The 25,462-nt window shown below is 52.1% G+C and overlaps 1 protein-coding gene and 1 long non-coding RNA gene across 3 annotated transcripts in view; one reads left to right on the forward strand and one right to left on the reverse strand.

The window, feature by feature from the left end:
* Positions 1–2,269: 2,269 nt before the first annotated feature.
* Positions 2,270–6,073, reverse strand: LOC144949062 (uncharacterized). The gene is made up of 3 exons (XR_013640238.1): positions 6,008–6,073; positions 3,273–3,347; positions 2,270–2,364 (listed from the first exon to the last, which is right to left on the reverse strand). It is a non-coding gene; the product is annotated as an uncharacterized LOC144949062 (long non-coding RNA).
* A 5,494-nt stretch (positions 6,074–11,567) lies between these two features.
* TRAPPC13 (trafficking protein particle complex subunit 13) overlaps positions 11,568–25,462 on the forward strand; it is a 30,797-nt gene continuing 16,902 nt past the window's right edge. The window contains exons 1-8 of one of the 2 annotated variants that reach the window (XM_078883660.1): positions 11,568–11,637; positions 18,612–18,680; positions 18,869–18,968; positions 19,710–19,794; positions 21,940–22,070; positions 23,083–23,155; positions 23,405–23,449; positions 25,034–25,051. In XM_078883660.1, the coding sequence (XP_078739786.1) occupies positions 11,595–11,637; positions 18,612–18,680; positions 18,869–18,968; positions 19,710–19,794; positions 21,940–22,070; positions 23,083–23,155; positions 23,405–23,449; positions 25,034–25,051 (564 nt within the window). In that variant the 5' untranslated portion in view covers positions 11,568–11,594. The remainder of the gene's footprint in view (positions 11,638–18,611; positions 18,681–18,868; positions 18,969–19,709; positions 19,795–21,939; positions 22,071–23,082; positions 23,156–23,404; positions 23,450–25,033; positions 25,052–25,462) is intronic. The other variant, XM_078883669.1, reaches the window with a different exon arrangement.

The following is a 25,462-nucleotide window of genomic DNA, read 5'->3' on the forward strand; positions in this document are numbered from 1 at the left end:
AAAATTAAGTTACAAGATTTGAGGATACAACAACGACAACAACGACAACAACAAGAACAGACAGAGTGAGATAAAAGAAAGCGTGTAAAATAGTAGTTATTTATAACACTAGCCCCTCTTACAGCTAATAGGCCCCACCTACTACAGAGGTAGCCCCCCCCGCACTATCCAGGTAGCCCCTCCCACTACCCAGGTAGCAGAGGTGTGGACTCGAGTCATGTGACTTGGACTCGAGTCAGACTCGAGTCATGAATTTGATGACTTGCGACTCGACTTGGACTTGCATAACAATGACTTTGTCCCACCTATGAGATGTGGACTCGAGTCATGTGACTTGGACTCGAGTCAGACTCGAGTCATGAATTTGATGACTTGCGACTCGACTTGGACTTGCATAACAATGACTTTGTCCCACCTCTGCCAGGTAGTCTCCCCCGACCAGGCAGGTAGCCCCTCCCACTATCCAGGTAGCCCCTCCCACTACCCAGGTAGCCCCTCCCACTACCCAGGCAGTCTCCCCCCAACCAGGCAGGTAGCCCCTCCCACCATCCAGGTAGCCCCTCCCACCACCCAAGTAGCCCCTCCCACCACCCAGGTAGCCCCTCCCACTACCCAGGTAGCCCCTCCCACTACCCAGGTAGCCCCTCCCACTACCCAGGAAGTCTCCCCCGACCAGGCAGGTAGCCCCTCCCACTATCCAGGTAGCCCCTCCCACTACCCAGGTAGCCCCTCCCACTACCCAGGCAGTCTCCCCCCAACCAGGCAGGTAGCCCCTCCCACCATCCAGGTAGCCCCTCCCACCACCCAGGTAGCCCCTCCCACCACCCAGGTAGCCCCTCCCACTACCCAGGTAGCCCCTCCCACTACCCAGGTAGCCCCTCCCACTACCCAGACAGTCTCCCCCCAACCAGGCAGGTAGCCCCTCCCACTATCCAGGTAGCCCCTCCCACTACCCAGGTAGTCTCCCCCCAACCAGGCAGGTAGCCCCTCCCACTACCCAGGTAGCCCCCCCCACTACCCAGGTAGTCTCCCCCCAACCAGGCAGGTAGCCCCTCCCACTATCCAGGTAGCCCCCCCCACTACCCAGGTAGTCTCCCCCCAACCAGGCAGGTAGCCCCTCCCACTATCCAGGTAGCCCCTCCCACTACCCAGGTAGTCTCCCCCAACCAGGCAGATAGCCCCTCCCACTATCCAGGTAGCCCCTCCCACTACCCACGTAGTCTCCCCCCAACCAGGCAGCTAGCCCCTCCCACTATCCAGGTAGCCCCTCCCACTACCCAGGTAGCCCCTCCCACCAGTCAGAAGTCCCAGCCCCACTCCTCTGACAGTTCAAATTTTTGACCGTATCTTGAGTTGAGCATTAAGCCAGAACATTTTCCCCTGGGGATAAAAAAAATCCAAATTTTCACAAATGCTTTGGGACAGCGGTGGGAACAGCCTTTCGTAAAGCACTTTGAATGTCTTGGCCAAACAAGGCTGGTTGGTAGCTTTACCTCAATATGACACGAAGCGTAGCCGATCACTCACCCACACAGGAGGCCTGGTCGCGCGTGGGCTGGAAGGGCTGCTTGCCGGACGAGACCCTGAATCCCGGTTCACAGTAGCAGTGGAAGGTGCCTGGAACGTTCTGACAGCGACTGCCCTCCCCACACGGAGCCTGGCTCCCGTGGCACTCGTCAACATCTGAGCCACAAACATCTGAATCAGAACTACAACATCTCATTGGTACATTGATACACCGATCAACAGAGTTCAAGCCAAGTACGTATGTATGTTGGACTTCTATCGCATCGTACGTAGCCAACGGCGCGAATGGAGATGCGGGAAAGTACAACAAACTAAACCCAAAAAGTGGCTTTTTAATATCGGAAAGAAGATCGTTCCAGACGGCCGCAGGAGCGCATCTGAAAACACGCGACGATGCGGTGACCATCTTTGTTCGATGGCCATCCAATTGCCGCAGCTATGAGGACGACCAGAGTTGGTGCGATGGTTTATGCTCCTTGACGAGATCAGCAAGGTATTGTGGTTCATTTGTGTCAAGCGCTCTGTGCGTAATAAGAGCGACCTTCTAATGTTTTCGTTCGGCAACCGGAAGCCAATGCAGCGCGGTGAGCACCAGACGGACGTGGTCGGATCTTGCTGTACCCGCCACAACACGTACCAGCTAATGTTGATGATGCTGATGTTCGTGATGCCATCACTCACCCAGACAGGAGGCCTGGTCGCGCGTGGGCTGGAAGGGCTGCTTGCCGGACGAGATCCTGAACCCCGGTTCGCAGTAGCAGTGGATGGTGCCTGGCGCGTTCTCACAGCGACCGCCCACCCCACACGGAGAGTGGCTCGCCAGACAATTGTCGACGTCTGTCGCAAAAGGAGAGGTGACCGGCTTTGAGAGGCGCGCGCATGAAGACGGAAGGTTCCCCCCCCCCCCGGTGTAGCCTCAACGGCACCGTCGGGGTCAAGCGCCACCGGCGAGTAGCGGCACCGTGGCACGCACGAGTGGGGTGGAGTGGCCAGTACCACGCTCGGCCGCCTTTGTATCCCTAGGCGCGATGTTTACGACACACACCGCAGCCAGGTACTCATTTCAACGGCTGAATCGACTCAGGGGAGGCCCCAAACCGGTTCAGATATTCGTCACTGAGTTCCCCTCCCCCCCGTGGGATGGACACCGTGAGATGGACACTGTGAGATGGACACCGGGGTGAGATGGACACCGTGAGGTGGACACCGTGAGGTGGACTCCACCTTGAGATGGACACCGTGAGATGGACACCGATGGACACCATGAGGTGGACACCGTGAGGTGGACACCGTGAGATGGACACCGTGAGATGGACACCGATGGACACCGTGAGGTGGACACCGTGAGATGGACACCGTGAGGTGGACACCGTGAGGTCGACTCCACCGTGAAGTGGACACCGTGAGATGGACTCCACCGTGAGATGGACACCGTGAGGTGGACACCGTGAGATGGACACCGTGAGGTGGACACCACCATGAGATGGACACCGTGAGATGGACACCAGGGTGAGATGGACACCAGGGTGAGATGGACGCCGTTGCTGTTTGTCTGGAGCCAGATGCAGGGTTCGGCTGGCCGCTCTACGAGGCCTCCCGGGTTACCTCCTGAGTTGTCTGTTGCTTGAAGATGGTTCGGTTCTGGTTCTTCTCCCCCACCTCTCCCCACCCCCGTGACCCCCCCTTCCCCCGTGACCCCCCCCCCCCCCCCTTGACCCCCCCCCCCCCCCCCCCCAGAAACACACCTTTGAGCGGGGCCAGGATCGGAGTCTCGTCCGTGCGGTAGTCGTCGTAATCCTGGGCGCCGCACCCTTGGCAGACTGGGGGTGAAGGGGTTAATAGGGGCGGGAGTGGAAGGTAACGGGTTAACAGAGTGGGAGTGAAAGGGTTAACAGGAGTGGGAGTGGATGGTAACGGGTTAATAGGATTGGTAGTGAAGGGGTTAATAGGGGTGAGAGTGGATGGTAACGGGTTAACCTACTCACGCCGGCTTGTGCCCGCCCTCACAGTCGGCCATATTTGCGGAATACACCACGCCGCCGTTGACCCTGGCCATTGACCGAGCAACCCAACGTTCCTACCAGCTCCCTCCGCAGGAATGTGTTGTTTGTTGCGGTTGCACCCGACTTAAGAGTCGCATGGCCCATAAGGCGATCCCTAATAAATGAAACTTGAAACCCTGTAGTGTGGTACGAACCTGCCACCCTCCCCTACTTCATCACCCTTAACTCGTTCCCTTTCACTCCCTCCCCTATTAACCCCTTCGCTACCAATACTATTAACCCGTTACCTTCCACTCCCGCCCCTATTAACCCCTTCACTCCCACTCTGTTAACCCGTTACCCTCCACTCCCAACCCTATTAACCCCTTCACTCTGTTAACCCGTTACCATCCACTCCCACCCCTAGTAACCCCTTCACTCTGTTAACCCGTTACCATCCACTCCCACCCCTAGTAACCCCTTCACTTCCAATCCTATTAACCCGTTACCATCCACTCCCGCCCCTATTAACCCCTTCACTCCCACTCTGTTAACCCGTTACCATCCACTCCCGCCCCTATTAACCCCTTCACTCCCACTCTGTTAACCCGTTACCCTCCACTCCCAACCCTATTAACCCCTTCACTCTGTTAACCCGTTACCATCCACTCCCACCCCTATTAACCCCTTCACTACCAATCCTATTAACCCGTTACCATCCACTCCCACTCCTATTAACCCTTTCACTCCCACTCTGTTAACCAGTTACCATCCACTCCCACCCCTATTAACCCCTTCACTACCAATCCTATTAACCCGTTACCATCCACTCCCGCCCCTATTAACCCCTTCACTCCCACTGTGTTAACCCGTTACCCTCCACTCCCGCCCCTATTAACCCCTTCACCCCCACTGTGTTAACCCGTTACCTTCCACTCCCAACCCTATTAACCCTTTCACTCTCACTGTGTTAACCCGTTACCCTCCACTCTCACCCCTATTAACCCTTTCACTCTCACTGTGTTAACCCGTTACCATCCCCTCCCGCCCATATTAACCCTTTCACTCCCACTGTGTTAACCCGTTACCCTCCACTCTCACCCCTATTAACCCCTTCACTCCCACTGTGTTAACCCGTTACCTTCCACTCCCGCCCCTATTAACCCCTTCACTCCCACTCTGTTAACCCGTTACCTTCCACTCCCAACCCTATTAACCCCTTCACTCTGTTAAGCGTTGAGTTTTATAAGGGCACCACGGGGTGACCAGCCCCTCCCCACCCAGCCCCACTCCTCCCACTCCCCACCCAGCCCCTCCCCACTCTCCCCACCCACTCTCCCCACCCAGCCGCTCCCCACCCTCCCCTCTCCACCCAGCCCCACCCCTCCCATTTTTGGATGCACGACGGACGGACACAATAATCCCGTGGGCTGGTGGAACCACTCCTGATGACGACCGCTTGTGCTGCAATCGAAACGTCATGATATTTGTGTTCATTCTAGATTTGAAGCTTTCGTGACTGCAAGGATTCATACTCTGAGGTTTTTTCGGTAAAGCCACGTAGGTAAAAAATAAAATAAAAATTAATAGAAAGTAAAATAAAATAAAAATTGAATTTAAAAGAATAAATAAAATAATATATATGTTTTACTATTATTAATTTTAATTTTATTTTTTACCTACGTGACTTTATCGAAAAAACCTAAGAGTATATATTTGTATTCACTTTATTTGTATTATTTTATTGTAATATTTTTCTATCTACGTGACTTTAACGAAAGAACCATAGAATATGGACTACCCATAGACTCAACGCTGTACCTCCAATTAGCACGGTTGGCTTACGTACGGTGCGAAAGAAGCTCAACACACATACACACTGCCCACAGACTAACACTGCCCACAGACTTAACGCTGCACCTCCAATTAGCACGGTTGGCTACGTACGGTGCGAAAGAAGTCCAACATATGTACGTACATGCATACATATATCAATGTTCATGGAAGTCAATTTGAACATTTGTTAAAATAAATGAAATAACCCTCTGCGATTCGTTCAACTAAATATAATAACCCCGTGTGTCCTGACTTTTGGGCCACCCTGTATTTCCGCACTAAACAACAGGGATGTCGAACTTATTTCGCATTGTACATAGCGAACCGTGCTAATCGGAGATGCTGGGGGAAGGACAACAAACTAAAGACGATAATAAGTTTTAAATAAATTAGTTTGTCAATCTAAATGATGATTTACAAGTGCATAGCTCCCAGTGGCTTCCTAACATCGGAAGGGAAGAGCGTTCCAGACGGCCACAGAAGCGCATCTGAAAGCGCCGCGTGATGCCGGCGACAGTCGTCCTGGTCCGACGGTTTAGCCAAAAGCCGCCGCTAGCGAAGATGACGACCGGAGTTCGCGTGACGGTGATTTATGCTTATTTTGTCGAGATCCCCAGCAAGGTAATCAGGTGGTTCACTTGTGGCAAGCCCTCCCTCCTCACCTGCCAGCAGCAACAGCAGCAGAGCTGCAAGGCGTGCCATCGGAGCCGGAGCCGTGGGAGTTCTCTGTAAGTGGTCCCGAAGGTCTCCTCCTCTGTAGATGTCCTCTCAATAAGTCTGTCTCCGAGCTGAAGGTGTGGACCAGGAGTGTAGATTTCCACCAGCCGTGTAAAAATGGCCTCCTAGCGAGGCCGATGTTCTCCTCCGGGCGATCCTCAAACTCGTCTCTGCGGACCTCGAAGATTTTGAAAGTCTCTTCACTGTGATTTTGAAGGTCTCCTCACAATGATGTTGAATATCTCCTCGCTATTATGTTAAAGGCCTTCTCACTATAATATGGAAGGTCCCCTCAATATGATGTTGAAGGTGTCCTCACTATGTTCCCGAATGTCTCCTCGCTATGATGTCGAATGTCTTCTCGCTATGATGCTGACGATCCCCTCACTATGATGTTGAATATCTCCTCGCTATAATATTGAAGGTCTCCTTACTATGATATTGAAGTTTTCCTCACTTTGATATCGAATGTCCCCTCGCTATGATGTTGAATATCTCCTCGCTATTATGTTAAAGGCCTTCTCACTATGATATGGAAGGTCTCCTCACTATGATGTTGAAGGTTTTCTCATTATGTTCTCGAATGTCTCCTCGCTATGATGCTGATGGGGTCCTCACTGTGATGTTAAAGGCCTTCGCACTATGATATGGAAGGTCTCCTCACTATGATGCTGATGGTCCCCTCACTATGATGTTGATGGGGTCCTCACTATGATGTTGAAGGTGTTCTCACTGTGATGTTGAAGGTATCTGAAAGGCGTCCAGAATATCCTCCTCCCTCCTACCATGAAGCTCCCCTCACTATGATGTTGGTTTCCTCACAGTGATGGTGAAGGTCTCCTCACTATGATGTTGAAGGTCTCCTCTTTATGATTTTGAAGATCTCCTTGGCTACGACCCTGGTAGCTGCCTACCAGAGGTTCCAGAATAGCCTCCTTTACAAGAACTATTGAAGGTTTCCTGCTCCTTCACCCCGGGGTCTCTCTACGGTCTGGGCTTCTCCTCCCGTGTCTCTCTCTCTCCCTGTGGTCCTGAGTCACGTGTTGCTGCTCGGGCTTGTGCGTGTGTCCGTCCCCTTTCCCACGAGTTTTGCAACATCAAAAATATGTATCGGGCAGTGGGTTTGGAGAAGTGGCGGGTTGTTTGCCAGGGAGACGTGTGCGGTGGCGTGTCTGTGATTTCCGCTCACGGCCAACACCGGTGACAATTATCTGAACCCGTCCTGGGCCTCCCCTAGGCTGACTCAGCCTCAAATGAGTACCTGGTGCGGTGTGTGTAAACATCGCCACTGGGGAGACAAATGCGGCCGGGCGTGGTGCGGGCCACCCACCCCCCTCGCGTGCCGTTCCGGCCTTCGTAACAGCACTTGCCCCAACAATCTGTGAAGGCTATGCGGGGGATCTTTGTCTTTGTATGTGTGTGACCACAGCAAGGACCTGCTGAAGCGCCGCGACATCGATCCCTCCGGCCTGGAAATCCCTTAGTGCTGGACAGCTCCACCACATGGCGGTCCACCCGTGCCAAGAGGGGGGTTCATCAGCACCTGGGAAGGTCGCCGTTTCGCAGAGGAGACGCGAGAGACGCATCCTGGAGTCACCAACGCGAAGTGGCACGAGCGCCTAAAGCGCTAATCCCCCCCCCCCACCATCCACAAGCCCATTCAGCGTCTTCGATGGGCAGCCAAGACGTATGTATGGGCTATTGGAAGCTTCGGTTCTTCTCGGCCACGGTCATGCCCTTGCGAAACGTTGACCCCCTCCCCGCTAATGGAACATCATCGCCGGTTAGAAACATTCAGGCTGGCCTGCCTTCCGATCCATCCTGGGTTTAACCAGGCTGGCTGGTGTGAGGAGCTCACAAATCCTTGAAAGATCTGGACAAAGTCCCATAGGTGATCTTTTCCGGCAGGCAAGGCTGCGTTGGCTGGGTCATGTAGCCCGCATGCCCAGCCACCGTATGCCTAAACAGCTTTTGTTCGGCCGAATCTCGGGGGCTAAACGGGCGCGGCACGGGCTGGAGAAGAGATGGAGTGATGTGGTACAGGAGGACGTGGAGCTTAGTGGACTTGCCGATGACTGGTACCTGCGGTGTCAAGATAGGCCTCTGTGGAGGAGGCTCGTGAAGGACGCTACTGGGCAGTTGGAGGCAGTCGCCCTCCAACAACAACGGAGGGCAGAGGAGCGACGCTCACAACAACGAGCGGAGCGCCGGGTGGTTAAAGCTCAGCAAGTTGGCACAGTAGGGGGCACAGGTGGTGCATCAGCCAGTCATCTCAGTCATCTCAGTCAGTCGACCAATGGCACCTGGGTCTGTCGCGTGACCTTCTCCTCGCGAGAGTTCAACACTTCACGTGGCCTCAAAGTGCACATAGCCTGGCACAAGTGCCGTTCTAACGTCACCGCCACTTAGTGGCGAATGGCGGTTGTTGTATGTGAGTTCGATTCCAGCTCACGGCCACCAACACGAGTGACGATTGTGGGAATCGGTCCTGGGCCTCTCCTAGGTCGACTCAGCCTCAAATGAGTACCTGCTGCGGTGTGTAGTAAACATCCTCACTGGGGGAGACAAAGGCGGCCGGGCGTGGTGCTGGCCACCTCGTGTGCCGTGCCGGCCTTCATAGGTGCTATTCGCTAACAGCACTTGCCCCAACAGCCTGTTAAGGCTATACGGGGGAATCTTTGCCTTTGGGTGTTGCGCAATGTTATGAAGTCAGGGTTTTTGTAGTACATGTTGTTTATGTCATTTATTGTGAAAATTCCGTCACAGTTCCTATGATCATGGCTTTATTTTGGTGATTTCGAAAAGTGTATTGGTTTGGCCATGTTTGTTTGTTGTAGTACGGAGTAAGACTGATGGCCTTAATCTAAGTTGTCTTGTGGTTGTTGTTGTTTGACAAGCATCCCACTGGGATTTTTGCACACATCGTTGGTATACGGTGCTTTTTCTGCAATATTTTGCTGTCTTTTCTTGAATTTTCTGTTTGCACTTAGTCACACAGTCACTTTAAGATGTTTTCTTGTTCATGTTTTTGTTTGTTGCGGTTGCACCCGATTCAAGAGCCGAATGGCTCACAGGGCTATACCTAATACATGAACTTGAAACTTGAAAGAAATCCCCCGCGGATAAAACCTGAACAGACTTTTGGGACAAGTGCCACACACGATGCGGAAGGGTCACCGGCAAACCCAATGCCCCCCCCCCACTCCGACCGCCTTTGTTGCGGGGGGGGGGGTAGAACTCTGTATCGGAGGCCAGCGGTGTCGCGTTCTCCGCTCGGCGCCCAACCGAGCCCCCCCCCCTGCCTGAGTGGCCAGGGCGCGTGGGGGGGGGTGCATTGCAACGGAAGATGTTTTGCAATGTAAGCATCCTGGACGCCTCTAAATTGCCTTCCTTCTCGTAAAGAGGAAAGATGGTGATGAGAAAGGTTTTTTGCTGTTGTCCGTCTCCCCTCTCCATCCCTCCCTCCCTCCCAGCCAAACGCGTGAGATAAACACACCCGGAAAACCACAACCGACAGGGATGGTTGGGCATTTAATTGAGTGCAGTGCAGAACAATCCATTCTGGATTTTTGGCCAGAACACATCGCAATTCCGACAGATTACCTGCAAATTACTCAATTGGAATGACACGGCATGGACGTAGCTTTGTATGACGTATGTATATTTATGGGACCTTTTCGCCAGTATCAAAAATCATGAGAAAATAGGAATAAGGTTTTCCCTTTCTGGCAAAATAGAACAGGTGTCAAGATGTTCAAACACTAAATAGCTACTTTTTGCAAGGCATCATATGTGTGTTGAACGTCTTTCGCCACCGTATGTAGCCACCCGTGCTAATCCGAGGTGCAGGGGAAGGACAACAAACTAAACACACAAAAACAAATGTACAACGTCACTGGTGTTGGCCAAAACACAACCCAGTGTTGACAGATTGCCTGCAAATATTCAATTGGAATTACACAAAGCAGCAACACCCCCCCCCCCCCCACTGCTCAAGCCTGACAGGACCCCTCCTTAAAAAGTTTCTTGAGAGTCGGTGATACTGACCTGGGTAAACAAGCGTAACAATAAGAATAACACCATAATTGATTACATTATTATATAATTATACAAGTATGGACGTATCTTTTGTAACATGCATGTATGTATGTTGAACTTTTTCCGCACCGTACATAACCAACCGTGCTAATTGGAGGTGCAGTGTTGAGTCCATGGCAGTGTTAGTCTATGGGCAGTGTTAGTCTATGGGCCGTATGTATGTACAATATGATGAACTTCTTACGGAAGCCAACATTGATATTCGCTCATCCAGGCACTATCCAGGCTTAAACCGCCGCGCTTAGTTTCCGAGAGCTTCCAAGAGCTTAGAGAGATCAGGCGCGATTTTGGTCCAAACACTGTGCATTTAAATAATAAAACATAATAACTACAACAGCCATTTAGAAACATGCGTCGAGGGGCACCTAGGGGGGGGGGTCAGACATTTGTGACGATGTGTTACGAGGGGGGGGGGGGGTTGAGAAATGTGACGTCACATCAAAATGCGCAACTTTAAATAAATATAGACAACACGTTCCACTTAATTAAATAGACTTTTTAATAAATGTTTTCTCCTACAACATCAGAGTGCAGCGGCACATTAAATCCGCACTACAATGACAATAGTTTAAAGCGATTGGGGGGGCAGAGCTTTGTGACGTCATATTTGAGGGGGGGGGGGGGTCTGACTTGTTGTGACGCCGTGTGACGAGGGGGGGGGGGTCAAAAATCGTCCAAAATCGCGTGACGTCATTTATGGACGGCCCCCTAGATAATTTTGCTGCTATACATTTCCACATGATGGGCCACTTCGTTGAGCTACCATTTGCGATAGCGAGGTCGCTTATGAAAAAGCAGCTCAGAGCTCACTGAGCCTTACATGGTTAGACAAAGATTGTTCAGTTTTGTTTGTATATATTTGTAAAGTTATTTGTTTAACCTTCCTATACTTTGCACTCCTATCGTGTTTTTTAATTGTTTGTTGCTGTAACCTTTCTGACCCCGTACCCCTACTGCTGGACATCTGTGAAGAAAGAGCTTTATAGCTAATCGGATTATCTCCTCCAGTCTAGATCAATATTCTGATATTGGGGGCTGCTTTGCTGCTACTGCTGATGATGACGAACAACGGTGATGCCGTGGTCACGTGACCGAGCCGGAACGGGGTCGAAGGTCAACGCAGCAACTTCAGCCACGGACCCCTGCAAAGTACTGTTGTAGGAAAGAAATCACTTAAAATTTTTTTTTTTAAAAATATGCAAATAAAATTAAAGCATTGTTTGTTGTTGCAACCTTTCTGACCCCGTGCCCCTATTGCTGAACATCTGTGAAAAATGAGCTTCATAGCTCATCGGATTATCTCCTCCAGTCTAAATCAATATTCTGAAATTGGGGGGCTGTTTGGCACTGCTGATGATAACAAACAACGGTGATGACTTGGTCACGTGACCGAGCCGGAAGTGGGGGTCGAAGGTCAACGCAGCTGCAGCAGCAATGGATCCCGCGCAGAAGATGGATCATCTTCTAGCGCTCAAAGGTGCGCGTCTTCCCTCTCTTCTCCAACTCTCTCGCTCAAACACACTCGGGCGAATGGGCGACGAGGCGGCTGCGACTCGATCGAGACGCGAACGTGGAGCGTTTCATTTAAAACAAAACTAAAATTAACTTCAATCGATCACTTTGGCGTCCCGGAAGGGTAGGCCCGAGTCGAGGCGCCCGGGAAGACGCCGCTTGCCTAGCGGCTCTGCCCGGTGCGTTGAGGGGGAGGAGGGGAGCGGGGGGGGGGCGAGGTCCGGGGTAAAACTGGAGTCGGCTGTTTTTTTAAATATAAAACATTAAACCGGTCGTTTTGGTGTTATTGAGTACGTGCGCTTAATGACGCCTCATGCACTTTGTAAAGTTGGTGAGCGTTATCTTTCTAGATTTGAAGCTTTCGGTAAAGTAAAAAATCTAATAAAAAATAGAATTAACATTTTTTACCTACGTGACTTTACCGAAAAAACCAAAGAGTTATGAGCGTTATCTTGTTTACAATATTCTCCGGGATATTACAGACGCACTCCCCACCCACCGTTACGTGTGCGAGATATACTACGAGCTTCGTGGAACGAGTCTTGCAGTGACATTAAACACGCACACGGTATGATGTATTATTATTGAAATGCACGGCATTTGGACCAAAATCACGCCCGAACTCCCGTCTAAGCTCTCGGAAGCTAAGCGGGGCGGGTTGAGTCTGGATAGTGCCCGGATGAGCGATTAGCACGGTTGGCTTACGTACGGTGCGAAAGAAGTTCAACATACTGTACATAAATACTGCCCATAGAATAACACTGCCCATAGATTCTACACTGCACCTCCAATTAGCACGGTTGGGCTACGTAGGGTGCGAAAGAAGTTCAACACACTGTCCATACGTATGGGACAGGGGGTTGGTAACCCGTGACCCGGAGCCGCACACAGAGCTGCTTCGTGACGTTTATTTCAGAATCGAAGTATTGTATTTATACTGCAGGAGGAATCCGATGAGCTATAAAGCTCTTGATCACAGATGTCCAGTTAGGGGGCACGGGGGTAAGAACGTTGTCAAGGAGCCTCCCCACCCGTCTCATTCACCACATTGCATTTGAAGGCTCTTGAAATATTGAGATGTTATTTTTTTATTGGTAGGAATCTCCTGGTTATACCAGCCCACAGGGGATTATTGTGTCCGTCCGTCCGTCGTGCAGGGAGGGGCTGGGTAGGGAGGGAGGGGCTGGGAGGGGACGGTGGGGAGGGGGAGGGTGGGGCTGGGCGGGGGGTGGGAGGGGTGGGGCTGGGTGGGGAGGGGCTGGTTATCGGCAAAGTTTTGAGCGTGAATGTCATTTTACAACATCGTTGCCTTGCTGTTGTCTGCCAGTCGAGTCACCCTTGAAAAAAAGAGATTCTTAGCTCAATGGGCTTTCATCATCATCATGCGTTGTGAGGTCAGCGTTGTTTCACAATTTGGTTCCGGCTCAGCATGACAGAGAGCCGGTGGGAAAAGCCACCAGTTGTGGGCCCCACGCTGTGGCTCGGCTCTGATGTAACGATGGAAAATGGGCACATGGGCAGAGAACCCTGCCGGGCTTTAATTTCTCAGTAGAATATGGGGGTGCCACTGTGGCTAGGAGATGTTAACTACCTCGCCTGGTATACAGGAGGTCGTGGGTTCTATCCAGACCCTGACGATGCCTGCTGTGTATTTGGAGTTTGCGTGTCTCTCTCTCTCTCATCATCTTCACGGTGGCTAGGAGATGTTAACTACCTCGCCTGGTATACAGGAGGTCGTGGGTTCGATCCTGACCCTGACGCCTGCTGTATATTTGGAGTTTGCACGTTCTCCTAATGGTTGCGTGGATTTTTCTTCGGGTCCTCTGGGTTTTCCCTCCACGTTTACAGTAATTTGGCTGCTATACATTTCCACGTGATAATAAGCCATTTTGTTGAGCTATCATTTGTGGCCAGGTCGCTTCTGACAGAAAGCTACACAGCTCATCAGGGTGGCCTTACCTGGTAAAATAGAAATAGTACTAAATAGTACAATTTTGTGCAGGGTCGCTCGTAATATATTGCAAGAGGTTGCCGTTTGATTAGCGGCCGCATCCAAAGGGAGAGAGAATGGAAATCGTTGTTCTGGGTTCTGGGGTGTGGAAACATCTTCCCGTGTCGCTGACCTCGGACAAACCCGGCACGAAACGATGCTGCCCTCACCCCCACTCCTCTTGGCCACGACATCAAAGATCAAAGATCCCCCGTATAGCCTTAACAGACTGTAGGGGCAAGTGCTGTTAGCGAGCACCTATGAAGGCCGGAACGGTTCACGAGGGGGTGGGTGGCCAGCGCCACGCCCGACCGCCACGACATGCACACACACACACTGTCGGCCGCTTTGTTTAAAAAAAAACAACGGCCGCGGGTTTTTAACGCAGAGGAGAGCCGCCTCGCGCCGTCCTCGACGCCCGATTCCCCGCCCTCTGAGCCCGGCCTGGAGGTGACGGTGCACGCGTGGAGTGGCTTCCCCGGGCTGCCGCGGCCGCCGGACAGCTCCTCCTTGCGCCGCGCCGAGGACACCCTGCGCGGCTTCCCGAGCAAAGAGGCCCTGCCGCGGTTCCGCCCCTGGTTTGGGGACCGCGGCCAAGGGGCACCGCGGGCAACGGCGAGGTTGCGGCCGCCGCCGTGGAGGCCCGAGCGCCGCCCGCCCGCCGTCTCCATCGGGGGGGAAGGCTCGCCGTCGCGGCGACGTGCGGAGGAGGAAGGGCGGGAAGAGGAGGATGAGAATAAGAAGAAGAAGAAGCAGGAGGAGGAGAAGGAAGCGGTGGCACTGGTGGGTCTCGGTCGCCGGGATGTGGGCTTTACACGGACGTGGTGCGTGCCGGTGCCCGTGCCGAATTGTGGCGTTTCAACCACTGGGAGCCTCGCTGGCTTTGGCGGCGGCGGTGGTGGTGGTGATGATGACGACGATGAAGAGGACACGGAGATGAAGCGGGTGCTAGAGCGGCTGGGCTTTGAGCCCGGCCAGCGCGTGCGCTGGGTACTCGGCTGGCAGAGTTTCAGCGGTGGTGGGGGTTTGGAGCGACTGGGACAAGGAGGCGAAGATGGGAAGGGGACGCTGACGGGTAATCCGGAGCGGATGGGAAATTCGGGGAGGCATCCAGAACGGTCGCAAAAGCCAGCAGACAATCCAGGAGCACTGTTCGGTCAACGCGAGCAAGCAGGAAAGTCCCAGGTTTATCTGGAGCGAACGGACGTGTCGGGACTTGATTTGCAGCAACCAGCAGGGAAGTTGGAGGGGTGTCTGAAGCAGGCGAGGAACCCGGCAGACAATCGAGAACCAATGGCAACGCCCGAGAACAACCGAGAGCTCGCGGCAATCTCCGGTTCGGAGCGAGCGAGACCTCTGATAGGCCGTCAGAAACGTGAGGGCGCGCCCGCGAGTAGTCCCGAGCGAGCGGGAAAGTGGGATAGGCGCGCGGAGCTTGCGGAGCCCACGGATACCCCGGTGACCCCGGCGGCCACGGCGGCGGGCAACCTCAATTGCGCGGGGGTGCCGACGTGCAGCAGCCCGGTGCAAGAGCGGGAGTGGGAAGATGGGCACGGTGGGCGTGAGGCCGACGCCGAGCGGCGCGGGCGGGCGGCGCTGCGGGGCGCGTGGTCGCGGCTGTGCGGGGCGATGGCGCGGGGGGAGATGCGTGGGTGCCACGGGCGGCTGCGGGTCGACCCGCCCGAGCTGTGGATCTACTGCGACGCTGGCGCGGCTGCCGCGGCGGGGCGGCGCGCCAGGGCGCTGCTCGGCGCCACGGGCCCCACGGCCCTCGCCGTCTACACGCACGGGGTCGTCTTCGCCCGCCGTGGCGCGGGCGTTCCTCCTGCCGCTCCGCCTCCGCGGTGACGGGGGCAGCTGTCGCCGTGAAGTAAAAAAATTATTTGCGCCGGGCGGCGCTGCAGAGAGAAATCGACTGCAAACCCACCCAACCCCCAAACGTAATTACGATCTTCTTTTTGTACGGCTGCTGATGTAGATGCAGAGCATCGACTACGATTTCACATTCAGGTGGTCCAAGTCAGACGGCCGCATCAGGAGTAGCGGAGTGGTAGCATATCATCGTTGCCGTGATGCCTCCTTCCATATTTGTGGATCGGGGCATTGCGTCGTGATACGTTGTGTACGGTCTGTTCTGGATTGGCACAGTCGCACACCACCACTGGAGAGTTTCTAATTCTTCCATTTGTGCATCAGCTATCCGCATCTGCTGCGATGGTTTGTGCAGTGGATGCGGCTGAAGGTGTATCATGAGCAGCTTCGTGGAAGATCAAACCCAGGGGATCTTCCGCGTTGAGTCTTTCACAAGGTGGTGTTTGTTTGCGAGTTCGTTTAAACTCCATTCAGCTCTACCAAGCTTCATCAGGGGTTGAATTCGCAATTGTTTGAGGTTAAGCGCACGGGTAAACCCTCGTAGTTAAAGCACAGTGCAACAGTCGCATATCCGACCGTCACAGATCCGTCTTCGCCGATTGACTGCCAACACCCGGTTGAATGCACAGCGTAGCTGTCATTTTTCTATCGACGTTTTACAGATCCAGGCCATTTCGCATGCACTGTTGTGGTCTTAATCTCGCGTTCATATTCGCTCACTTGTAAGGAACCGGAAAGAGAGGAAGACCGAACAGAGACTACAGCCTGACGCGGCTGTGCAGTGATGAGAAAGAGAAACTGCCATTATTTGGATACAATGTAGGATGGACGACAACATGAAAATTAAAAGCGTGTTGGTGTTAGGAAAGGAACAGGATAGATGTGGCCACTACTTGATGCATATTGCCACTACAAGACAGAGAGGAAAGTTGAAACAACAAAGGACAAAATGTGCAATGGCCACCTACTCCGGGCTATCTGCCCCATGCATCGTGATGATGATGATAATGTAAAGCTCGGTAGAGCATTTACTCTTTGCACTTATTGTTTTGTTATCCAGTAACTTATTTTTGCACGGTGGTGGTACTGTTGATTTTCTTGTATCGGGTGTTCACATATTCACATTTTTTTCACGCAACGTCTTGTACTTGGGGTCCCCCAGGCAGTCGGATATGCAACATCGGACCGTAAATATCCGCACAGCGACGCCTCGTCTTTGAGCCTCAAGAACTCGTTGCGGGAGGCTCTTGCATCGGGGGATTGTTGGGCTCCCTTTCAATCGCTTTTCTTTTAACGTGTAAGCTCATCGTGACCTCGGGAACTTTCGAAGTTTTAAATAATGTTGCGTCGTTGCGAATGTCACGCTTAATTTGTGGCTCTGGGCACAGTCTGGTCTCCTAGAACGCCGCGTGCTGTTGTTGTTACAACGCGAATTGAATAAAACGCGATGAATGTATTCGGGAACACATTTCTTTACAACGCGGATGTGAACTGGATGTGACGCGACCGAGAGAACGGAACTGCGTCTCGCGCGAGTAGGAACAAGCGTTCTTACGGCTGCCTCGGTGTAGCTTCACACAAGGCATTGGGATGCTGGTGGATGCTTCTAGATGCTACCCACCACGTGCCTCGGGCTTTGTTCGGGCCCTGCGTTACCCCCCCCCCACCCTGGTTGAGAACCGCTGTTTTAGCATAAACCGAAACGCTTTGAACGCCTTCTCGAGGTTCAACCGATCTTTAAAATTCTCAGTGCTGGAATTTAGCCAAGATAAGTGCCAAATTAAGCACAAAAATCAGTTCTAAAGAAATACGTTTGCAATCCAGATGTCTAAATGTAAATTATCGTCATCAATTCGCCGCACTTGAAAACCCAGATTAACCACAGGCGGTGGCTGGAACCAGGATTCGAACCCAGGTTCCCAGGGGTCCCGGCCAGTGGATAGATCAAGGCTGACCATGACGACGATGATTGGTGGAAGCTCGAAGCTAATTTGCAACCTACCCACACCTGGCTCATGTGATCTGCGTTGTCACATTTATTTTCTTGTCACGGTTCATGTTGAAGTTTCGTAAAAATTGACTGCCATGTGGTGCATGTTTTAAGTTGTTTGTTTGTGTTGTTCATGTTTAAATTAAAATAAAAAGTTTAATATTTTTTATATTGGCGTTTTGTGAATTATTCTCGCACCTACAACTCACCACAGTAATTGCCTGAGACTCCCACAGGAGAGAGTGTCTGGAGTGATCCCAGATGAGTGAGCGTGCATATGATGCCACACTGCCTCATTCTAGTCATCCATTCAAGCCCTGACCAAATACCAACTCCTGCTTTGCATCTACAACATGGCGAAGGCTGTGGTATTTACGTGGGTATGTTGAACTTCTTTTGCACCGTACATAGCCAACTGTGCTAATTGGAGGTACGGGGGAAGACCAAGCTCTAGACAAAAAGCAGTTCTTAAGAAATGAGCTTTCGATCTAGATTTTAAAGTGCATAGCTCCAGCGGTTTCCTAATATCGGAAGGAAGAGCATTCCAGACGGCCGCAAAAAGCGCATCTGAAAGCGCGCGATCTGGGTGACCGTCTTCGTCCGATGGCTATCTTGGGCGCCAAGATGGCGATATGTTAATTACCTCGCCTGGAATACAGGAGGTTGTGGGTTTGATCCTGACCCTGACACCTGTATATTTGGAGTTGTCATGTTCTCCCTGTGGTGGCCTGCATTTTTAGTGGGGTGCTCCGGTTTTCCCCGCCACATATAGAAGCATGCGTCGAGAGTATTTGGCTGATGTACATTTCCACGTGATAAGCCACTTCGTTGAGCTATCATTTGTGGCCAGGTCACTTCTGAAAAAGAGCTGTAATATGTAGCTCAGTGGCCTTTATCTGGTCAAATAAAAAAAAACTGTTTAGAGTTTTATCTTGAAGGAGTCTACGTGACAATCGATTCTTGCCGCTCACCTCCCCCCTTATCTCCCCGCCGTCTCTCTCTCTCTCTGTCTCTCTCCCTTCGTCCCTGCATCTGCCCTCCGGACCCCAACCTGTGTCCTCCCCCCCCTCGTCGTGCCCTTTTGCAGTGATGCGCCTCACCCGGCCGTCTCTGCACATCGCCCTTCCCGTTTCTTGCGAGGAGAGGGACCTAGCAGGTGAGTGTTGCGCTGGTGGAGCAGATGAGAGGGGCATGCGACATTTGTTTTGTTGGTGTGTGCGTGCATGGCGGCCAGGCATGGTGCTGGCCAGCCTTCATCAGCGCTAATCGCAAAGCAGCACTTGCCCCGACAGACTGTTAAAGGCTATACGGGGGGTCTTTGTCTTTGTGTGTGTGTGTGTGTAGGGGGGCTGTTGGGACAGTGCCCCCCCGATCGTGCTGCGTTTGTAAGTGGGGGGGACTGCACGGTGCTGGGAGACATGCTGACTCTCCCACAGAACTTTGGGTAAGAATTCCCACAATCCCATTCTCGAGAACTATATTAAAACAAACGTTTTCCAGGTAAGGTCTACGTAGCTCTTTGTGCAGAAGCGACTTGGCTATCACAAATGGCAGCTCAACGAAGTGGCGTATCATCACCGTGCGGAAATGTATAGCAGGCAAATACTTCTAAACACGTTTACGCAAATACTCTAAACTGTGAAAAATGTCCACGTTATGATAAGCCGCTTTGTTGAGCTACCATTCGTGAAAGCCAGGTCGCTTCTGAACAAGAGCTACATAGCTCATTGGGGCCTTGCCTGGTAAAATAAAACAAAATAGTAAATAAATGTGTCCCTCTACAAAATTGTATTTATCAAGTATTTTAAACATTCGATCAGCAGGGGGCTGTCTATAGGTGGGTGCGGGGCTCCGGGGCAAACCGCACTAAACTGAACTGTCATTTTTTATTTCACCAGGCAAGGCCCAGTGATCTCTAGAGCCCGTTTTCAAAATCAGAATATGTATTTACGCTGGAGAATCCGATGAGCTATGAAGCTCTTTTTCACATGTCCAGTAGGGGCTCGGTGTACGAACGTTAAACCAACAAAAGAGAGAGACCAGGCTGTGACAAACGATAGCTCAACAGAGTGGCTTATCGCCATCGCGTGGAAGTTCATAGCAGTAAAACTTGGTAGGTGTTGTCCAAACAGGTCTGTTAAAGGGCGACGCGTTTTGGGGGGTGGGGATCTTTGTCTTTGTGCAGCAACATCTTCCTGGGAGAGACCTTCTCCAGCTACATCAGCGTGCACAACGACAGCAGCCAGCTGGTGCGCGACGTCTCCATCAAGGTGAGGGTCGGGACGCGCTGCCTGGGCCGTCGCCACCAGTCAATGTGTGTGCGCGTGTGTACATGCGTGCATACGTAGAACTTCTTTAGCACCGTACGTAGCCCACCGTGCTAATCGTAAGTGTGGCGTTGAGTCTGTGGGCAGTGTTAGTCTATGGGCGGTATATACGTGTGTTTGTAAAACTTATTTCGCACCGTACGTAGCCAACCGTGCTAATCGGAGGTTTGCAGCGTTCAATGCGTTGGCGTGTGCAGCAGAAACCGCGTCCAAGCCGTCGTCCATCCTTTTGGCCCCGCCCCCCTCCCCCTCCCGATGCGTTGTACGTTGGCACTCCGTGCCGTCTTTGAGCCCCGCCCCCCTCCCTCCCGATACGTTCCATTCATTGGCTACCACATTCTGAGGAGCTCCCCCCCCCCCTCTCCTCCCCCCCTCAACTTGCTTTTAAGGGATTACATCTTGAATCATTGCCTCACTTGATGCAGCTAATCCGGCTGTGACGGTCCCACCTGATGACGGAGACTTGTGTTGCCTCCGAAACGTCGTGATTTTTTATGTTATTTTATTTTTTATTAATTTTGATGTTTTACCTACGTGACTTTACCGAAAAAACCTAAGAATATAGCGTTGAGTCTATGGGCAGTGTGTATGTGTTTATGTAGAACTTCTTTCGCACCGTACGTAGCCAATGGAGGTGCGGGGGAAAGATAACAAACTAAACACAAACGAATCTATAAAACTGTGAACTATTTTTATTTTACCGGGTAAGGCCCCACTGAACTATGTAGATCTTTCTCAGAAGCTACCTGGCCACTAATGGTAGCTCAACGAAGTGGCCTATCATCATCGTGTGGAAATCTATATCGGCCAAACGCTCTTAAACGCACGTCGATCGTAAATGTGGAGGGAAAAACCGGAGGACCCGGAGGAAAATCCACCAGGGAGAACATGCAAACTCCAAACATACAGGAGTCGTCAGTTCTAAAGAAATTAGTTTTTAATCTAGATCAGTGGTTCTTAACCTGGGTTCGATCGAACCCCAGGGGTTCGGTGAGTCAGTCTCAGGGGTTCGGCGGAGGTTAAGACACACACCTGACTCATATGATTGTGCACCAGTAAAACATATACCTATGTTTTGAATTTGAAAAAATAATTTTATTTTTCCAATTAAGAAGGGTTCTGTGAATGCGCATATGAAACTGATGGGGTTCAGTACCTCCAACAAGGTTAAGAACCACTGATCTAGATGATTTAAAAGTGCATAGCTCCAGCGGCTTCCTAATATCGGAAGGAAGAGCATTCCAGACGGCCGCAGAAGCGCATCTGAAAGCGCCGCGCGATGCAGCGACCGTCTTCGTTCGATGGCCGGCCAAAAGCCGCCGTTGTTGACAATGGCCGGAGTTCTCTAGCGATGGTTCATGCTCCTTGATGAGATCATCCAGGTATTGTGGTTCATTTGTGCAAACACTTTTGTGTGTGTAATGTGAGGATATATCTGGGTCGCTGACGGATCACAACTCGTCGCGATGATTGGCTCTGCCGGTCCTGGTCCATAGCCAATGGAGGGAAGCCTAGGGGCGTGGCCCTGACGTAATAGAAAGGTGACAGCTGTAAGTAGAGGATTGGTTCTGCTGACGTACTCTTAGGTTTTTTCGGTAAAGTCGCGGAGCATGAACCACCCGATGACGGAGACTTGTGTTGCCTCCGAAACGTCGTGGTTTATTATTTTACTTTATTTCTATTATTACTTTTAGTAATTTTTTGTAATTTTATTTTTTTACCTTACGTGACTTTACTCGAAAAAACCAAGATCCAGGATGGTCATGTCTATGCGCCGCTTCTCGGTGGCAGCCCCAACAGTCTGGAGCACCATCCCTCTGCACATTCGCAGCATCACCTCAATCGCCTCCTTCAAGAGAGACTTAAAAACTCACCTCTACAATCGTGCTTTTGAGCGACTCTGAGCTTGGCTCCGCACCTCTGAGTTGAGGCCACTACGTCTGCAAATTTGCGCGCGTTACAAATTGAACTATTATTATTATTAGTATGAATCCTCGCAGTCACGAAAACGTCAAATATAGGAGAGTTAACGGTTTTGCTGTGCCCCCCCCCCCGCCCCGTACCCCGTACCCACCCCGGCTGGTTGAGGCCGACCTGCAGACGAGCAGCCAGAGGCTGAACCTGTCGGGGGGCTCGACGCTCCCCGCCGCCGAGCTGCACCCGGACAGCTGCATCGACGACGTCATCCACCACGAGGTCAAGGAGCTGGGAACTCACATGTGAGACAAATGCAAAGGTCCCCCCCCCGCCGTGTAGCCCCTAACAGACTGTCGGGGCAAGTGCTGTTCGCGAGCAGCGGCACCTATGAAGGCCGGCACGGCCTACACGAGGGGGTGGGTGGCCAGCACCACGCCCGGCCGCCTTTGTCTCCATAGTGGCGATGTTTACACACTGCACCAGGTACTCATTTCAGGCTGAGGCGACCTAGGGCAGGCCCAGGTTCGTTTCAGATAATCGTCACCAGTGTTGGTGTGGCCTAAAAGTGGCCTAAAATACAATGTTTCGCTCCGGATGATCGCTGCAAAGTATGATCTGTGTTTTGATTTAGTGTGCTGAATTTAAAGGTGCATTGAAAAATGTTAATACTCCGACTGATGCTCCTGCTGTTGTGGAGTGACACATGCAGCCAGCTATGGCTGCAGAGTTTGGTGGTACATGTTGTTTACGTCGTTTATTGTGAAAATTTGGTCACAGTTCCTATGATCACTGTTTCATTGCTTTTATGGCTTTATTTTGGTGATTTTCGAAAAGTTTTTGGTTTGGCCATGTTTGTTTTGTTGTAGTACAGAGTTAGACTGATGGCCTTAATCTAAGTTGTCTTGTGGTTGTTGTTGTTTGACTTGAATCCCACTGGGATTTTTGCACACAGTGTTGGTGTACGATGATTTTTCTGCAATATTTTGCTGTCTTTTCTTGGATTTTCTGTTTGCACTTTAAGATGTTTTCTTGTTCATGTTTTGTTTTTTGTTTGTTGCGGTTGCACTCGATTCAAGAGCCGAATGGCTCACAGGGCTATACCTAACAAATTAAACTTGAAACTTGAAAACTTGGTGGCCGTAAGCGGGAATCGAACTCGGGTCGCCGGGTTCGTGGTGCAGTGCGCTAACCGCCCTGCAGCGTTTATACGTGACAGCAGACACATGCACGTACAGGCATGCGCGCACGAGGCGTGTTATCCCCCTACCCCATGTGGTTCAATCACCGCCCGCCCCTCGGCTTTTCCCGTCACAGCCTCGTGTGCGCCGTCAGCTACGCCACGCAGAGCGCGGAGAAGCTCTACTTCCGAAAGTTTTTCAAATTCCAGGTGAGCTTCGCACTCCCGCCGACCCCCCTACTTCCCCCCCATCTTTGCCCTCTCCATTCGCGGTCACTGAGAAGTAGATTCTCAGAAGCGGTTCTTTGATATCCGCTTCCGGCAGGGCCATTCTCTCCCCCCCCGCCCGCCCCCCGCCCCGCTAGCACGATCGGGATTGAAATCTGCGACAAAGAAAAAAATAAAACTTGAAGTTCTTTCGACGTAAAATGGTTCAACTTTCATTTTTTTCCGCCGCAGGTGTTGAAGCCTCTCGAAGTCAAGACAAAGTTCTACAACGCCGAGGTAAGGCCCCACTGAGCCGTATCGCTCTCGTTCAGAAGCAACCCGGCCATCACAGAACGATAGCCCGACGAAGTGGCTTATCATTGACGTCGCGTGGATATTTATAGCAGCCAAACAACTCTTTAACATGCATGACGTCGAGTCTAAATGTGGAGGGAAAAACCGTGAGGACCCGCAGAAAAATCCACGGGGTCACGGGGGGAGAGAGAGAGAGAGACACACATAAACTTCAAATATACAGCAGGCGTCAGGGTCAGGATCGAACCCACGACCTCCTGTATACCAGGCGAGGTAGTTAACATCTCATAGCCACCGTGATGATGATGATGAGAGAGAGAGAGACACACAAACTTCAAATATACAGCAGGCGTCAGGGTCAGGATCGAACCCACGACCTCCTGCGTACCCGGCGAGGTAGTTAACATCTCATAGCCACCGTGATGATGATGATGAGAGAGAGAGAGAGACACACAAACTTCAAATATACAGCAGGCGTCAGGGTCAGGATCGAACCCACGACCTCCTGTACACCAGGCGAGGGAGTTAACATCTCCTAGCCACCTTGATGACGATGAGAGAGAGAGACACGGAAACTCCAAATATACAGCAGCAGGCGTCAGGGTCAGGATCGAACCCACGACCTCCTGCGTACCAGGCGAGGGAGTTAACATCTCACCACCACGGTGTGGCTGCCATGATCGATCCTGAGGTTGGTTGCGGTCAGGACTCAGACTCGGGGATTCCGTAGCGCTGTGCGCTAGCCACTACCACCAGCCCTCCGTGCCCCAAGTATCAAATATGTTTGGTATGAAATCCAAAGTCGTCGCTATACGTGTTTGGATAATGCATGTTATGATTTTGTTGTTGTTGTTGTGTGATTTTTCAGGCTGTGGATTCTCGGTTGCGTTGTTTGGTTTAATTTTGCTCATTGTAACCGCTTGAATTTTATTTTTCTCATTCCCCACCCTCATTCCCTCCCTCCCACCCCCACCCCTCTCTCCTTGTGAATCCCCCCCCCCCACCGCACCCCTCCCAACACCACCTGTGCCTCTCACAATTTTCCAACATCTTTTTTATCCACTCCCCATCCCTCTCTTTCTCTGTCTGTGCCTCTTTCTGGATCTCTCTCTTTGTCCGACTGCCAATCTCCCTACGTTTCTCTGTCTTTCTCGTCATTTCTTTTCGCATCTCTCCCTTTACTTCTGTCAATTTCCCTATGTCTCTCTCTCTCTCTCTCTGCATGTCTCTCTTTCTCCTACTCTCCGTGTCTCTCTGTCTATCTCTCTGCCTGTCTGTCTACAATCCTCTCTGTGTGTCTTTGGCTTTACACGCGATCTCCCACGGTCTACACCATCTGTCTCCTCCATGTCTCTTCCCCTTCGTCGGTCTCTCCTACAATTATGTCCGTCTCGCTCTCTGTGTTTGCCTTGGGCCCCTTGCCTCTATCTCTCGACGTCTCTCGTACGTGTCCGTCCACGTTCCTGTCCGCTTCACTGTCTCCGTCTGCGACTTGCTGTCTGTATCTGCGACTCTGTCTCTCCCCATACCCCACCCACCGAACCCACCCACCCTCCATCCCTGTAGGACGAACTCAGTGCAGTGGTAACATCCTCCACCCTCCCCCGCATTGTCCACCCCCCTGCTTATCTCTACCCTTGGGTTTGATGGCCCCGGTGGTGCCACCCACCCCACCCCCCGCTCCCCCCCCCCCCCTGCCACCGCCTTCAGCCTAACCGCAACGCCGGACGCTGCCCCCCCACTAACCCCAACCCCCCGCCGCGGGTTTTCTACCATTTCACCGTAGCCGCGCGGGGGCCGCGTGCCGTTTGCGTCACCGTGGCCTTCTGCGTGCACTCCTGCTGCTGGTGATGGCGGTGGCGGTGGCTCTCTGCGAACCCTGCGTGTGTGCGTGTGTGCGTGCGTGTGTGCGTGCGTGTGTGCGTGCGTGGGGAGTGGTAGCGTAACGGCGGTACGAACCCGGCTATGGCCCGAGTTGGATTCCCGCTCACGGCT

The sequence above is a fragment of the Lampetra fluviatilis genome, chromosome 3 (genome assembly GCF_964198595.1).
Source record: "Lampetra fluviatilis chromosome 3, kcLamFluv1.1, whole genome shotgun sequence".
Classification (NCBI taxonomy): Eukaryota; Metazoa; Chordata; class Hyperoartia; order Petromyzontiformes; family Petromyzontidae; genus Lampetra; species Lampetra fluviatilis.